The following is an 18,422-nucleotide window of genomic DNA, read 5'->3' on the forward strand; positions in this document are numbered from 1 at the left end:
CAAAGAGGGTAATGCTGAGCTGAATCACTCCTACTGTGTTTTCAGACTCATGTATTCTATTTATTGGGGACATAACATCGTATTATGGATGTTGACCTAGGGTATATGTCACCTCTTGGAGGATGGCACTGCATCCATATAGGACTCTCCTTTCCTAAATGCGGAATGGTTCTGTTGGCCATTTTAAGAAATAGAATTCTTTATTTCACTGTTATCATCCTTAATTTTGGAGTCAAAATTTGCATTTTAGATTCTCCTATCATATCATTTATTTGAGTCTCCAAATATGGTATTCTATTTGATCTGTGTTCTCCCTAAAGTGAATTTTCCTAAGGAATCTGCCAGAATGTACATACAGTTCTCTTATGCTACACTTAAGAATTATAAAGAAGCATTTTTCTCACATCCAGACTTCCAACTAGTTCCTCCATATTGATTAGAATTGAGTCCAAAAGAGTAATGCAACTCATTGCTGCTTCTACCATCTGAAGGACAATATTTTTAGGGAGCAAAGATTCTACCAGATTGTGGGTTTGGCTTTCAGCTTTGTCCAGCGAAGCTGCGGAGGGCAGAAAGGATTACACAAGACTCCACAGGTCAAGAGAGGTGAGAGGGAGGCTAAGGGAAGTCTCTCCAAGCTGTTCTCAAGCTCCCGTATTTATTAAGCATACATAAGAACATATAGAAAGCTATAGAAAGCGTGCAGAAAAACAAGGGATTCCCAAGGCTACAAAAGAGTAGATGCAGAAAGCAGGGTGGAGAACAAGATAAGATATTCCATAGATAACACGGTCTAAGGAATTTAAGAGCACAGAAAGGACTCTAGATATACATTAGCTAAATACTGGCCCGCCCCGCTGTTTTCAACAAGGTCAGAAAGCAGTGTTCTACTTTGCAGTGCATTCCCTATAATCTCCTAACACAGGATATAGCTATTTGATTTCCCACACCAGATATTCAGTTTTTAGAAAAGGCACTTTAATGGGAGCTGAATCACTGAAGGCTCTCACTACTATAACTTGCTTCTGTGCCATGTGTTTATGAAATAAAGCATCATTTGTATATTACATCAGGCTAATGGTCAGTACCACACTCCTTAGTCCTCGTCTTTCTCATTTTCTTTATCCTAAATGCTCTCCCTGTTCAACCCCTGTTGATCTTTGAAAATTTAAGTTTATACTTTAATATGCATTGGTTGGGTTTTTTTTTTCCTTTTTAGTAAATCTCCTTGGGTTCTAGGCTTACATTTTTCAGTTCCAGCCACAAAATCTCAGTGCTATTTCTGAGATTATATTTACCATCTCATATTAAACTTTATTCTTTTATACTAGGTATATACCTGATAATGGAAGCAGTATTTTTTATTTTTTCCCTTCAACTTCTGGATTCTACCCCAAGCTTTCTCTTCCGGTGTACTTTTTGTTGTCACGCTTGCTGTCATCCATAACATCTCATTTTATGGGGTGTTTTCTGGGTGGGTTTTCTTGCCTAAATTTATATTCAATCCTGTTAATCATGTTGCCAATTAATTAACCAAAGAGGTATTTCTCATATTCCTGGAATGTGTGTCTCTTTTCCCAGCTATTTGAAATTTGTGACTATGAATCTTATTTTCTAATACCATCTGTGTAGCCAATTTGTTCATTTTTCATATCCTCTTATCCTCCCAATAGCGAACTGAGGTAGGGAAAGAAAATACAATTTAGGCTACCAGTGCTTTTTATTTCCAGCACAGGACTATAAAGTCACTAGCAATACAAGGTATTTCTTGTCTCACTCATTCTCAATAAATCAAATTCTGTGGGCCAGAACTCACAAGTGTTGAGATTTGTCAAGTATTTGGTTAGAACACTGAAGATATAGAAGCAAGGACAAGTAGTTCTCAACATTTGTGAAGATCAGAATGATCACCATCTGAACATGAGGTCAATACAAAGCTGCAAACAGGATTAAACCTCTTTTCCACACATAACCTAAAAGATGATTTGAAAATTGTATTCAATGAGACTAGATGATTGTCTTGATGAAAATATCCATCAAGGCTTTCATTTCTCCTTAAGAAAAAATTGAACTAAAGTGAGACACGCTCATGGAAAGTCACCATAACTTAGGGCAGCTGGGTGGCTCAGCCAGTTAAGCTCCAACTTTGGCTCAGGTCATGACCTCACAGTTGGTGAGTTCGAACCCCACGTCGGGCTCTGTGCTGACAGCTCAGAGTCTGGAGCCTGCTTCAGATTCTGTGTCTCCCTCTCATTCTGCCCCTCCCCCACTTGCTCATGCACCTGTGTACAGGCTCTCTCTCTCTTTCTCTGAAAAATAAATAAAACATTAAAAAAATAAAATAAAATGTCACCAAAACTAAAGAACAGTGACTTATGTGCAATCTGGAAAATGGATAACTTATATTTCCAGTGTCAGGAGTTTGTCAGGTCTTTTGATTCTATCAATGTTCAGGGGAGAGGATATTCTTATTCTTATACTTCATACAGGTTAATACAATAAACAGAGGTTTGGCTACCAAATTTGATAAAAATATATCTTGAAAAAATCTAACACCCTCCCAAACTGTCTTTTTTCCCAGCTTTATTGAGGAATAATTGACATACAACAAACTGTACATATTTTAAAGTATACAATTTGATGACTTTGACTCATGTATACACTCATGAAGCCATAACTACAGTCAAGATGGTGAATATATCCATCACCACAAAAGTTTTCTTGCATTCTTTTGTAATCCTTCCGTGCCACCCATGCCTGCCCCCCCATCCCCCACCCCAGACAATTACTGATCTGTATCTGAACTATACATTAGTTTTCATTTGTTGACATTTTATATAAATGGAATCATAATGTATTTATTTTTTGTCTGACTTCTTTCACTTAGTATAATTGTCTTGATATTTATGCATGTTGCTGTATCAGTACTTCATTCCTTTTTATTATTGAGTGACATTCCATTCTGTTGATATATTCTCAGTTTGTTTACCCAAAACGTTGATTTGTAATTAAACCTTCTTCAATGAACTTGTGGCCTCCTATAACATAGCTATTGTGAAATCTCTTGTCACTGGTAAAACTGATCAATTACTTTTCTGAGACCACAAAGCTAGGACAGACTTGGGATGAAGGGAGTACCCCAATGAGGATGAGAAGGAAGCTCCCTATGAGGTCAGTTTCCTCAGCCTCCGACACCATCTTCCAATCACAACAGCATGTAATTGGGAATTTGTCATTTTTGTTGTAAAATGTCTATGTGTACAGTGTCCTGATCAAGAATGATTAAAGACCCATTTCTCTTTTCCCCCACTCCAACCCACTTGTCATTTCAGACTCCTAAGGGAACCTGTAAGAATTCTGTGAAGATTGCCATTGACACAGGCTACCGTCACATTGATGGGGCCTACATCTATCAGAATGAACATGAAGTAGGGGAGGCCATCAGGGAGAAGATAGCAGAAGGAAAGGTGCGGAGGGAGGATATTTTCTACTGTGGAAAGGTGAGATCTTCTCTTCACCCTCCAACTCCTTATATTAATAGTTCATCTGGTGTCACTTTTCTCTGTTAAAAAAAAAAAAAACATTGGGCTCGACAAGAGGAGTGAGTTCTCCACTCCCAATTGCTCAGTCTTTCCCAGAAGGTTAGGGACTAATTAGCCCCTTGAAGGTTAGGGCAAATTTCCTTCTTCATACATGGGCATGATTTAAGACAATATGGGAAGAACCAAATCTACAAAGCAGAAAAATTGGGAAGTGGAGGGAAGGGAGGAGGTGGTTCATATTAAATAATCATTTGCCAAACCTTTCTTTAAAAGGGCAGTCTTCTTTTGCTTTTGTGTATGCCTATTTGTCCAAAGATCACGAATTTGTTTATTGAGCAATAATTCACATACCATTAGGTTCATCAAGTTAAATTACTGGCTTTAATGTATTTACAAAGTCTCATAACCATCACTACTACCTAATTTCAGAATACTTACATCACTCCAAAAGAGTTCCATACCCACCAGTAGTTGCCCCCATTTTCTCCTCTCTTTCAGTCCCTGACAACCACTGATCTTTCTGTCTTTATAGGTTTCCTATTCTGGACATTTCACATAAATCGAATCATATGCTCTGTGGCCTTTTGTGTCTAGCTTCTTTCACTTAGTATAACATTTTCTAGGTTTGTTCATAGCATGTATGAGAATTTCATTTCTCTTTTATGGCCAAATAATACTCTATTGTGTGGATATATGACATTTTGTTTATATCACCACTACCTTCTGCACATTTGAAATTTCCAGTGTTAGAAATCACTATTCACCAAAGAGCAATCCAAAAGATAAAACATCATGATTAAAATGAAAACCAGTGGAAATATACGATGTATATTTTCAGGGAGCTTTGCAGGAATTAAGCTGTACAACTTTGGAGACAGTGTAATACACTTCTCCTGAGTGTTCTAAAGGGGAACAAGATGCTGCTTCTGACTTCATCCACTCCTCAGACACCCCCTCCTCCCAGCTCCCCACCCAGGCTCCTTGCCAAGCTCTCTGGGAGTTTGTGGTTCCCCAAATCCCCTGCTACTTATAGATTATGAGTCCAAGGGGCGACATACAGCCACTGTCCCAAAATATCAGCCTGAAGCTGTTTACTTTATTATAGCTTTACAATTTTGATCCCTTAAGATTTTATTATTACACAGTCTCTCTTTGGAGTAAACATCAAAACTTAACCTGGTGCTCCCAAAATGTTTTTGGGGAAGGATTTGTTGAACTCCTATCCTGAGAACTTGGGCCAAGCAACCTGTCCAAAGGCAGAAGTATTTTTGAAGATTTATGTCTTTTCCTAAATTTGTTTTTAGACTTTTGCCTTTTTCCCCACAATATTTTCTTATTTGTTTCATTTTGCTTCAGTGTAAAAATGAGGTTTCAAGTTACCACCAAGAAAAATAAACCAAAAAACTTTTCTTATTATCTCCTTGGTAAACAGTTAAAGCTGTTGCCATATCTGTTGTGTTAGAAAAATTGAACAAAATTAAGTCATCTACTTCACAGAGTTGCTGTGAATTAACATTTACAGAGCACTTAAACAGTACCTGGCCGAGAGCTAGGACTCTATGTGTTTACTGAATAAAAATAAATTAAAATGTATCAAACAGAATATCCAGTTAGATAGGTTGGCAGTGATAACACACCGAAGGGTCCCAGAGTATTAACAAAAACACATTTTTCCACTACTCCTTCCACATTGTCTTCTCTTCTTTATGCATTTAAGGCAAGAAAAAAATTATTGTCCACAGAGAGAAAAATCAAATATTACCAACTTTCTTTGCCCTTACTTGTGACAAGAAGGGTATAGAAATTATAAGGAAAAATTTCCCAAAAACACTTTGAACAAATTTGATGCTCCAAGAAGATGTATTAATTTATCCCAAGACTCTGAGGACCCCTCAGCACCCTATGTTTTATAGATCGCAAGGTTACACGTGCTCCAGTTTGATAACCTAAGCCTTAATCTTTCATTACCTAATACTTTAGAGATTGAGTAATTTCATTTTCTTTCTTTCTTTTTGTTAAGTTTATTTTATTTCTTTTTTCCAGCTTTATTGAGATATAATTGACATATGACATTTTGTAAACTCAAGGTGTATATAGATACACTTATGTGTTGCAAAATGATTACCAACATAGTTTTAGCTAATACCTCCATCATAGCACATAATTACCATTTCCTTTTTGTGGTGAGGACATTTAAGATCTATACTCTTAACAACGTTCAAGTATACAATATAGTAGTATTAACTACAATCACTAAGCTTTACATTAGATCCCCAGAATTTGTTCATCTTATATCTGGAAGTTGGTACTGTTTGACAACATCTCCCCCTTTTCATCTGCAGATGGCTGTCTAATTATTGACTTTTATTAGGGGATGAGGCTAGGTTTCCTCCACCTGAACTTAGCTGGAAAGCCGGTAATTTCTTAGTAGGAGTTGGCAGAATTACCCTGGGGCCTAAATATGACCAAATGAAAATGAAGGAGCAGAAAAAGGAAACCAAAACAGTTACGATAATTTAAAGTTTTGGGGCACCTGAATGCCTCAGTCTGACAAGCATGTGACCCTTGGTTTTGGGTTCCTGATCTCACAGTTCATGAGATTAAGCCCCAGGTTGGGCCATGCTGCATTGACAGTGTGGAGCCTTGCTTGAGATTCTCTGTCTCCTCTCTCTCTGCCCCTCCCCCCACTCCCATGCATGCTGTCTCAGAAAGAAAGAAAGAAAGAAAGAAAGAAAGAAAGAAAGAAAGAAAGAAAGAGAAGAAAGAAAGAAAGAAAGAAAGAAAGAAAGAAAGAAAGAAGGAAGGAAGGAAGGAAGGAAGGAAGGAAGGAAGGAAGGAAGGAAGGAAGGAAGGAAGGAAAGAAGGAAAGAAACAAAGAAAGGTTTCACCATCTTCCACACCACCTATCACAATGTGAAAGATCCAGTGAAGTCACTCGCGCAACCATATTTCTTGCTCAGCTAAAGCACACCTTTTATCAGAGTGTCATGAAAATAAAGCACTTAGCCCAAACAGCTAGTCAGATACATGTTCCCTACCTACCCATTGGGGAAAAGTGACAGTGCTAAGGGTCAATTCTGAAGTTAGCAGGGAGCAGGGCAAGACTTTGTCACCAAACTATGTCCTCTGTGGTTCAGGTGGATCTTCAAGTCTCTGGTACTATATTTGGACAAACTCCCGTTGTCAAGAGTTACATGAACTCATCCTATACCCAGATGACACCACAGCATAAATGTATTTTTATAAAATGAAATAAGTAAATCATGTATATGAGTGCTGTGGATCAAGGGCTGCATTACTGTAAAAAAAAAAAAAAAAAGTGTGGATGTTAGTTAACTATCCCATTTTTATTCTTTCAGCTGTGGGCTACCAGGCATGACCCTGAGATGGTCCGTCCAACCCTGGAGAAAACACTTAATGTCCTCCAGCTAGATTATGTGGATCTTTACATCATTGAAATACCCATGGCTTTCAAGGTGAGTTTAGATGCCTAAATGTCAGTTCTCTGCCCTTTGGCAACCATGAGTCAGCAGCAGTGCTCATGAAGTTATGAAGCTACTTCATTACTCAATACCTTAGAATGTTAAGGTGTTTTGTTACTATTGATCAGAGAGTACTGACCAACCAAACAAATGCCTACAAAGATTTTGTGTAACAGATTCAGGCCTGGATCCCAAGTTTCTTGATTCAGAATCTAATGCACTTTCTATTATATCTTGTCTTTACAACTATAGTTTAAACTGTCTCCATCAAACCAACATGTAGTTCCCTAACTATACTCAACTTGCAGTCACCTGGCATTCAGACACACCCTCCTTACTGTTCACACAGTCATGAAAATGTCCCTGCATAACATGCAAAATAATATATATAACTGAAAACTTACTCATCCTCCACCCTCTCCAAAAAGAAATAACCCAAAGAACAGTCAGGATTTTGGAGCCAGAGCCAAGGTCAGGGTGTCTATGTGATATCTATTCCTGTATTTCACATTCACTCCTTCTTGGAAACTTCTCAATCTATGGACTTGTTAATTTAATCAACAACAACACACTGTTTATGCACTGCTAAAAAGCAATCACTGCTTTAAAATTTCATTGAGGGCAGAAGAGATTGAAAAACAAAATTGACCATTTGTCCACAAAGTAAATCAGATCCTGTTGCTCGTCAGGAAGAACAAAGACTCTGCTATTACAGTGGCCAGAATTCCATTATGCAGCCAAGCTGGCACCCCTATTCTGTTCTCTGGAAACACTTTCCTTGTTGGTTCTCCTCTGTGATCATATCCAAGATGGGCTTTGGGGAAGATTACCCTTTTGCATCCTGCTTCATACAGATATAGGTTTGGAGGCTTCACAATGGCCTTGGTAATCATAGGCTTTTATTGGTCAGGTTGAGATTTCATGGACAATACAATATCCCATAAAATGTTGATAGGCTTTCAGTAAATCCACATTCAGTCAAACATGAATTAGCAATTAAAACTAGAAATCTTTTAGGGTCACATTTCTTATATCTAATGTGGTCTATGGTTTCTGTCTCTTAGTAAAGAACTTCCTTATTTGACTCACCGGCCTCATCTTCAGCTTTCTGACCTCCATCTGGCTTGAAAAAATATAAAACAGGAAGGCACAGCTAATGTATTCCTTCCAACTACCTCACTGGATGGTGCTACTTTGTCCACTAAAGCATCTGTGGCCTGAGATCTTGTCTTCAGAGGGAATCAGAATTCTCCCAGAGTCCAATATTACGTCTCTGTAGGATTCTTACCTTCTTGCCTTGTCTGGCACTAACTTTTCTACCTCCAAAAGGCTCATATCTGAACTTCTGTCATCTTGGGTGACATCCACAAGCAGAAGGTACTCATTTCAGAAAAATATCATCTTACCTCTCATCTTACAAGCCCAGTAGAAACAAACACATCTTTCTTCAAGAACTACCTTAAGGTTGCAAAGATGGCCAACAAATTCTAATACTCAGTGTTTTTCTATGAAGTCCTCTAAAGCTCCAGCCTTAGTAGGCCCGTTTGTCTGAATCTCAAGCACAAAACAACAATTTAACAGATTCCATGCTATTGCAGAGCAAGGATTGCCAATTCTCAGCTGAAGGTGGGAGACTTCTCACTGTCCACAATCCCATATTGACCTAGCCAATTTCATATTTATGCCCCATTACTTGCCATACCCCTACATCTTTGTATTAGTCAGAACTCCTGTTATAAATGGCAGAAATCCAACTCAAATTGCTAACAAGGGAGCTAAAAGTTACAAGGGATATCTAATTCAGGCACAACTAGTTCCAGAAGTTCAAACTATGTATATGACTCTTTCTCTATCTCTGTTTTGGTTGGCTTCACTCTCAAAAATCCCTCTCTATGTGATGGTAGAATGGCCATTAACATGCCAAGCCTACATCATCAACACCACTTGAGAATTCAGAGAAAGAGAAACCACACATTAAACCTCATGGAGAAATACTGAGTGGCCTTGCTTGAGCCATTTACCCATTACTGACTAATCTTTGATATAAGGGCCAAATGAGTGACTGATTGACCACTATGGCTAAGAGTGAGAGCTTAGTCAGCCCAACCAAACATCATGGAATAATCTCCTCCAGAGAAGATAGCATAGGTATGGCAAAATAACAGATTTCTACTGAACTCATTAATTAGAGGTCACTTATCATAGTGGTAAGGAGGATGGGCTGCCTACTTTGAATCTCAGCTGTGTCATATACAAGGCAGATGACTTGGTCAAGTTATTACCTGATCTCTTTCCATATCACCTATACATGGTGCAGTGGAAAAAGTCTGTATGGGCTTTGGAGTCATACAGAAGAGGGATTGACTCTCAGCTTTATTACTTACTAGTAGTAGTCACTTTGATCTTTCTTTTTTTTCTTTTTTGTTATTTCTTTTTTTTCTGAACTTAAATTTCATTATCAGTAAAATGGTGACAATAGTAACTCCACAAGTATTGTGAGGAGTCATTAAACTTATATGTATGAAATTACTGGCACAATGTCTGACAGTTTCTTGATAATAAATGAAAGATAATATTCTGGGGATGCCTGGGTGGCTCAGTCAGTTAAGTGTCCGACTTTGGCTCAGGTCATGATCTCATGGTTCATGGGTTTGAACCCCGCATGGGGCTCTGTGCTGACAGCTGGCTCAGAGCCTGGAGCCTGTTTCAAATTCTGTGTCTCCCTCTCTCTCTGACCCTCCCCTTCTCTCTCTCTCTCTTTCTCACAAATAAATAAAAAATTTTTTAAAAAAGATAATATTCTGAAATGTTCATTTGGAAAAGAAGCTTAGTAATAGGATATCCCTATACCCTCATTTCATAGAAGAGAAAGTTGAGGCCTCAAGCAAGGAATTAACTAACTCAGGTTTAGAGCCCATTAAAGAGAAAAGTGATAATAATTATTAAAAAATAAAGTCCATTAGAACAGATACCAGATGGTCAATCCCCTGATGCCAACCTCATACTTGCTCCCCTACATGACACTGTCCCTGCCTTGTCCTCACAAATCTAACAGTTCCAATACCCTGTGGACTACAGTGATTTTTTTTAAATTTCAGGCTTTTGGGAGTTATAACCTCAGCCCTCATCCTCACACAACTAACTTTACTCTTGATCAAATGGCAGACTTCTAAGAGAAATTTTAAACACTTGGAAAGAGCCTGTATCTAAAAGTGAGAAAATGAAATTTACTTCTCGGTGGCTGACCAATGATTTGTAAAATCTTTTTGGCAAAGTAAATAGAGAATTTCAATTACTATTCTTAGATGGGATCAAGAATTTATTTTAGAACAATAAAATACAAAAACTCATGAGCAGACATTTTAAAAAGATGAATGACGTTACTGCTGAATGGGAATGAGACTCAATAGCACAGGTTTTTAGAGGGTTGAATTATTCTTCCAGCAATGCCTTACAGTAAGGAGCAGAAGTAGAGGACAAAGACAAAGGGTTTATCTGGACAAATGGATTAGTAAGGTAGACACAGTAGAAGCTTCAGGGAGGCATCAGAAATATTTAACATGGTACAGGCTTGATAGGGGCCTAATTAAAATCTGGGAAAGCAAATATTATTTAACAGAGTTTATAATGGAGGCATAAATCCATTTTAGAATGGAGATGCAAAAGGCAAGAAATTTAGAGAAAGATGGAAATGAAAATGTGGGTCTTTAGTGTTGAGAAGGTCAACGGGCTTAGAAATCAGAGATAGCAAGGGCAATTAACATGAATGATTATGCACTGGGTGTTATATGGAAACTAACTTGACAATAAACTATTTGTAAAAAAAAAAAAACAAAACATGAATGATTATGGGACATTGAGGTGAAATGAGCCCTTTTCCTGTTCTCAGTGAGACAGGAGAAACTGAGAAGAAATGGTCTTCACTACAGAGGACAAACGGAGAAAATGTTATTGCCAGGGAGAAGCTTCATTAGGGTAACAGAAAGAAATTTTTTAAATATTCAAGAATATAATGGATTTTGTTCAATTGCTTGATTTTCAACAAAAGAATTCCTTTTATCAGGGTCTAAGGACTTCCGTGCTGTCATCCAAATCCAACAGATACTTTGTTCCAGTATTATTTGATCACTTTCACCACAGGTGACTACTACCTTTTTCTTTAAACATTTTCAGCTCATGGTTCTATATTACCCTCTTAAGATGCTTTGATAGCATCTTTTCTGCCAACCTCCAAATGTCATTATGCTCAGTACTTTAATACTGTCTTAACTGAGCCACATTTTCTCTAAAGGTGATCAGTTTCATGGATTGAATACCACTTTGTATACTGAGGATGCCCCAATTTGTCTGCAGCTGACTTCTCTCTGTTTAATTGCCTCCTCAAATATCCACTCAATATCTAAGTGACATTTCAACTGCAAACTATCCAAAACACAACTCTTGATTGTTAGCCTGACCTCCAGCCTAACCTATGATTACCACCAGCTAGCCAAGGAGCCTAGGAATCCTTTTTTATTTCTCTCAGTCCCATTTCCAAGACCATAATAGACATGTCCCATTTTTAGATATCATGAAAAAGAAGAAATCTGAAAAACAATAGTCAGTCTTAGTTGGGAAGGGACCACCCAAAAACTGAGTTTGATACTGAGATAATATGTGAGGTAGAAAACAGATGCTAAACTCCTGGAGGCCCAGAAAGGGAAAGAAAAGAACCACTCACTGGGCAGTTTATTCAGAACTGAGAGGTAACATGCTGAGTTTTCCCTTATACTTAGGAAGCATTCCATTCATTAGCTACACTTTTTTTAAAAGAATTTCCTTTCACCCTTAATGATGATCTTTGCCTTCTTCTCAGAGTCAGAAATTTGCTGTTCTCAACTTCAGCAAGGATTAGGGTTAGGTCAAAAGAGTAAGCTTGAAAGTCCTAATTCTCAGCTTCTACTCTTTATTTATGAGTAATTCTGTTATTAAGACAGATTTTCATGGGGTGCGTGGGTGGCTCAGTTGGCTAAGTGTCCAACTTCAGCTCAGGTCATGATCTCACGTTTCTTGGGTTTGAGCCCTGTATCTGGCTTGCTGTTAGCACAAAGCCTGCTTCAAATCCTCTGTCCCGTTCTCTCTCTGCCCTTCCCCAGTTCATGCACAAATACATACTCTCTCCCTCTCTCTCTCAAAAATAAAAATATTTAAAAAGAGAGACAAAATTTCATGGGTGCAGAACAATAATAATCTGTCAGTCAATAAGGAAAAATGAATGTCAGGGTGAGATAGTGAGACTAATATGTCATATTTATAATATATAGATATATAAATAATTGAAATTCAATTGCTTTCCCAGGCCCAGGGTATGCTGGTATACTGACAACTCAAATTCCATAATTTTAAGTCCAGATATAAATAAAATAAGTTATGCTTGTTCTTTTTCTGTAGCCTGGAGATGAATTCTATCCTAAAGATGAGAATGGCAAATGGTTATATCACAAGTCAAATCTGTGTGCCACTTGGGAGGTAAGTTCAAATGGGACTCTTATCTTAAAAGACTACATTTTCAAACTGTGATCTGACTATTCTTGTTCATTTTATGGAGAGATGCAGCCTTTACTCCCAAATGGAACGTTAAAAGAACAGACATTTTGGGGGCCCCTGGGTGGCTCAGTTGGTTAAGTGTCTGACTTTGGCTCAGGTCATGATTTCACAGTTCATGAGTTTGAGCCCAGTGTCAGGCTCTGTGCTGACAGCTCAGACCCTGAAGCCTGCTTTGGATTCTGTGTCTCCCACTCTCTCTGCCCCTCCCCCACTCACCCTCTGTCTCTCAAAAATAAAAACATTGAGGATCACCTGGGTTGGTCAGTCAGTTAAGCGTCTGACTTTGACTCGGGTCATGATCTTGTGGTCTGTGAGTTTGAGCCCTGTGTTGGGCTCTGTGCCGACAGCTCAGAGTCTGGAGCCTGCTTCAGACTCTGTGTTTCCCCATCTCTCGGCCCCTCCCCTGCTCATGGTCAGTCTCTCTCTCTCTCTCAAAAATAAACATTAATAAAATAAAATGAAATGAAATAAAAATAAATAAAAACATTGAAAAAAATGTTTAAAAAAAAAGAAGAGGCATTTTAACCATAAGCAAAGATGTATAAAATCTCTACTTCTGTGCACTGAAAGATACTTGATTTTGTTTTGATGGGAAAGAAGAATGCCAAAGAAGGAAAAGAGAAGTGAAGAAGGAAAAAGAAAGGAAATAAGTTCTAATGTAACTCTAAATGAAAATGTACACATGAGATAAATTCACAAGTTTTTCAAGTTTCTCAAATTGAATTTATAAACATTAATAATATGATGTTTAAAAGAAACAAACTTAAAATGATACATGAAAAACTGAAAAATAATTCTGGTTCCATTTCTCAACAAGCTGTTGGCTCCTTCCCCAAGATCATAAGAGTAGGTTAACTAGGGGAAAGTAATGAGAAAATATGAATGGATTCATGTTGGGGTGGGGGGGGAATTCCAATATTTTGAACTAGTTTGTTTATGAGGTAATATGGCAGCTTTTACCTAGTGTAGAAGTCAACCCAACAAACAGTAAGAGGATTACATAGCAAAGGATCTTAGAGTTCTTTTTTTTTCTCACTTCTCTACTGCTATAGACTTGGGACAAATATTGTATGCTCCACACATGCAGAAACTTAAGACTCACGTTCAGATGTCATCAGGAATCAAATCAGAGTAGCACCGAAATTCTGCACTTGTGAGAAGCTGAGAAAAACATAAATTATTATCTGACCTCTGGCAGTTGTTTCCCTGCCTCTCCCATTCCAAACCCTAAAGGCTGGGAAATTACACTCTAATGAGTATCTTTTTCTAATAGACTTCCCACCATAGGTAAGAGCTGAAGATCTGAATTGTGGAGTTGTTTTGAGGACTGAGGAAGAATAGATTGGGTTTTCTGGTGTCTGGGGCTCTCTGCCCAAGAGATCATATACTCTTTCCTGACCTCATTGTGGATGACTAGGTTTGGGGTCTGGTATTCTTCTCCAAGGAACTGCCTAATAGCATAGCCAGGATCCCCAGGAAAAAATGCGCTCACAGCCCCAAATTATAAGACATTTATTTCACAAAGAAGCAACAGATCTCAATTAGAGATCCCAACATACACAGAAGAGAGGACCAAGAACTTTTAATTAGCCAAATTTTATATATAAAATATATATATAATATATCTAAAAAATATATATACATATTCAAGGAGATAGGAAAAGATGTTAGCAATAAGAAACAAGAACAAGAATACATTTTTAAAAAACCAAGCAAAGATAATTAGAAAAATAAAAATAATACAACTGATGGGATGAAAAAAGAATGGATATAGACAGAGGGAAAAAATGATCAGATTGAATTATCAGAATAAGGAAGTCTCCCAACAGGAAGAAGAAAAGGCCAAGAAAAAATTTTAAATATGAAAGAAAATTTAAGAGATATAAAGGATAAAATTTGAATTTCCAGTGTCCACACCATAAGAGTCTCAGAAAAATAAAGAAAGAAGGAAAAAGAGATAATATTTGGAGAAATAAAAAGAGATAAAGGGCATGGATTACCAAAGAGAAATGAGAAGATACATTATAGTGAAATTTCAGAATATCAAACATTAAAAGAAAAAGTTAAAACCTCCAGAGTATAGCAAACAAGCCAATAAAGAAAAAATGGAACAAAAAAATAAATAAATTGAGGAGAATACAGGAAAAGAAGAGGGAAAATGACTGGATGGAAAAAAGTAGAAAACCAAGAGCAAGATGGGAGATTTAAACTCAGTTGTACTAATAATCACAATATATGTAAATAGTTTAAACAACTCGGTTACAAGGGAGGGGTTGTCAGAATGGATAAAAAGCAAAGACCCACTATATACTATATGCAAGAAACCCATTTTATTTAGTTTTTGAGAGGGAAGGAGAGAGAGAGACAATCCTAAGCAGGCTCCAGGCTGAGCACAGAACCTAAAGAGGTGCTTGATCCAATGACCGTAAGATTATGACCTGAGCTGAAATCAAGAGTCAGATGTCTAACCAGCTGAGCCATCCAGGCACCCCTAAAAAACCCATTTTAAATAAAAAGACACAAATAGGTTAAAAGTATAAAAGGTTAAGAAAAAAATGAAAAGGATAGAAAAAGATATATGAGGCTGATGGTAATCAAAAGAAAACTGGGGTAGTTATTTTAATATCAGCAAAGATATCAGAGCAAAATATATTACCAAGATTAAAGAAGTTTGTTTTATAATAATGAAGAGATCAATCCTAAACATCTACGCACCTAATAACAGATTCCAAAATACATAAAGCATAAGCTAAGAGAAATGAAAAGAGAAAGAGAATAATCTACAATTATAGTCAAAGATTTCAAAACTTCTCTCTCCATAATTGAGATAGTAAGTACACAGAAAATCTATAGACTAGAAGATATTTAAACTATCAACCAGCTTGATTTAATTGACTATAAATTATAGAGTACTTCACCAAAATATAACAAAATACTATTTTCCAAGTGCACATGGAACATTTAACAAAATTGCCCATGGTCTGAGAAATAAAACAAATCTCAATACATTTAATAATATTCTTTATGCAAAGTAGGCTGTCTGATAAAATTGGAATTAAATTTGAAGTCATCAACAAAAATATATCTGAAAAATCATCAAATATTTTGAAACTAAGAAGCATACGTGTAAATAATCTATAAGGCAAAAAATAAAATCTGTATCTATTTATGTTAGCAATGTACAACTATATTAAAAATTTAATTATTAAGTATTTAACAATTAAGTAAATATAAAAATATTATGTATTTAGAGGTAAATTTAACAAAATCAATGCAAGACTTACAAAGTAAAAACTACAATGCATTACTGAGCAGCATTTTTATAAGTAATCTCTATAACCAACGTGGGGCTTGAACTCACAACCTCAAGATCAAGAGTCACATTCTCTAACAATTGAGATAGCCAGGACCACTACTGAGAACACTTTTAAAAATTCTAAATAAGTTAAGAGATATATCATGTTCTTTGATAGAAGACTGACCATAGGGACACCTGGGTGGCACAGTTGACTAAGCGTCTCACTTTGGCGCAGATCATGATCTCACAATTAGTGAGTTCAAGCCCTGCATCAGGCTCTCTGCTCTCTCTGCTGTCAGCACAGAGCCTGCTTCAGATTCTCTATCCCTCTTTTCTCTGTGGCCCTCTCTTGCTCATTCTCTCTCTCTCAAAAATAAACATTTTTTTAAAAGACAAGAAAAGAAAAACTGACTATATTAAGATGTTAATTTTCCCCAAACTGATCGATAGATTCAATGCAATCCCAGTCAAAATCCCAAAAGAAATTGAAAAGTTGATTGTAAAATTTATAGGAAAGTGCAAATAGCATAATAATAAAATATTCAATTTACCAAAAGATATACCAGTTTTAAACACATATGTATCATTTAAAATATCTTCAAAATATATAAAGCAAAGGTTGATAAACTATAAGAAGACATTGATAAATTTTTCTAATACAGTGGGAGATTTCTAACATATTCCTTTAAGTTATTGAGAAGCCAGAAAAACTAGACCTAATATATATAAAATGTATGGGACAGAGACATACACAGAGCAAGAGAAGAAAGAGATTTATATCTAATAATAGGAGAATACACATTTTCACACACAGCAGACATTTATAAAAATGGATCAGGTACCATGCCATAAAGCAAACCTCAATAGGTTTCAAGAATAAGATCATTCTTTTTTTTTTTAAATGTTTTTTTTTATTTATTTCTAGGAGAGAGAGAGAGAGACAGCGTGAGCAGGGGAGGGTCAGAGAGAGAGGGAGTCACAGACTCTGAAACAGGCTCCAGGCTCTGAGCTGGCAGTCAGCACAGAGCCCGACGCGGGGCTCGAACCCACAAACCGCGAGATCATGACCCAAGCGAAAGTCGGACGCTTAACCGACTAAGCCACCCAGGCACCCCGAGAAATAAGATCATTCTTAATGTACTGGTATACATTGTGAAAATGCAAGGGGAAGATATGCTGTAAAATATTTCCCAAACAAATAATTCCTCCCTGTCTTCCCCAATTTTATTTTTCTTCATACAACGCCTATTACCATATCCAGGGACTTTCCTTCTTAAAGAATGCATAGTCACCCTCATAAACATCTCATTTGTTTTGAAGCTTTTTTCTTGACCCATTGGCCTTTATTCAACAGGCTTTGGAAGCTTGCAAAGATGCTGGCTTGGTGAAATCCCTTGGAGTGTCCAATTTTAACCGCAGGCAGTTGGAACTCATCTTGAACAAACCAGGACTCAAACATAAGCCAGTCAGCAACCAGGTATAGTGTGACAGGATGGTGGGAGGTGGGGGGGGTGGGATGAGGGGTAGGGGAAGATTCCAATATTTACTTAACAGGAAGAACCCTGGACTCGGAGTTAGAAATTTTGTGGTCACTCTACACATATCTTATCATAGGACCCTGAGCAAGTCTTTTGACTTCTCTCAATATATGTCTCTTACAAAAAGATTTTAAAGTTCAAATCCAGGCAAAGATAACCCAAAAAATTTTTTGATGAAAAACAATGAGGAGGAACTAGATCTACTAGATAATAAGATATACAGTACCTAAAATAATGTAAGATTTGTACAAGAACCAACATACAAATTAACAGAAAATAAGAAATATCTTAGAAACAGGCACAAGTATAATAAAAACATAATATAAAAAAATAACACAAACTAATGGCTAAGGGATGAATTTGTCAATAAATAGAATGGGGGAAATGGCTAATTATGTAAAGACAAATATAGATCTTTGCCTCATGTCATATTCATAGTATCTCTTTGATCAGCAGTTAAAGAAGAGAGAGGAAGTCATTTGTGAATACTACAAAACTATTTTAGTTTTCTGGAGCTATATATAGAAAATGTAGTCATGGGAAAATTATAAAAGAAACTGACATATTTAATAGTATAAAAATGTTAAACTCTAAAAATATTAGGAAAAAGAGCAAACAAAAATGGATAATTACATTTTTAATGTAATAGAAAAGGGGAATCATATCCTTAATTCCTACCCCTCACCAGCACATTTCCTTCCTGCACCCTCAACAACAATATTCTGTTATAAAAAGCTGAAACGGGGCACTGGATGGCTCAGTAGGTTGAGTGTCTGACTTCGGCTCGGGTCATAATCTCAACATTCGTGAGTTTGAGCCCCACATGGGCTTGTTGCTTCAGTACAGAGCCAGCTTTGGATTCTCTCTCAGAAATAAAATATTTAAAAAATAATACAAAATAAAAGAGTACTAGGAATAAAGTGAACAGTAGAACCTCTGTTATTTAAACATAACTAAATAAAAGGCTGAAATGACA

At 36.9% G+C, this 18,422-nt stretch overlaps 1 protein-coding gene across 1 annotated transcript in view; it reads left to right on the top strand.

Moving 5' to 3' along the window:
* AKR1D1 (aldo-keto reductase family 1 member D1) overlaps nucleotides 1-18,422 on the top strand; it is a 43,320-nt gene that overhangs the window by 7,095 nt on the left and 17,803 nt on the right. Inside the window, exons 2-5 of the mRNA XM_039233985.1 lie at nucleotides 3,333-3,500; nucleotides 6,902-7,018; nucleotides 12,455-12,532; nucleotides 17,263-17,385. Of these exons, the coding sequence (XP_039089916.1) occupies nucleotides 3,333-3,500; nucleotides 6,902-7,018; nucleotides 12,455-12,532; nucleotides 17,263-17,385 (486 nt within the window). The remainder of the gene's footprint in view (nucleotides 1-3,332; nucleotides 3,501-6,901; nucleotides 7,019-12,454; nucleotides 12,533-17,262; nucleotides 17,386-18,422) is intronic.

Source organism: Hyaena hyaena, unplaced genomic scaffold (assembly GCF_003009895.1).
Source record: "Hyaena hyaena isolate Hyena2069 unplaced genomic scaffold, ASM300989v1 scaffold_82, whole genome shotgun sequence".
NCBI classification, from domain to species: domain Eukaryota; kingdom Metazoa; phylum Chordata; class Mammalia; order Carnivora; family Hyaenidae; genus Hyaena; species Hyaena hyaena.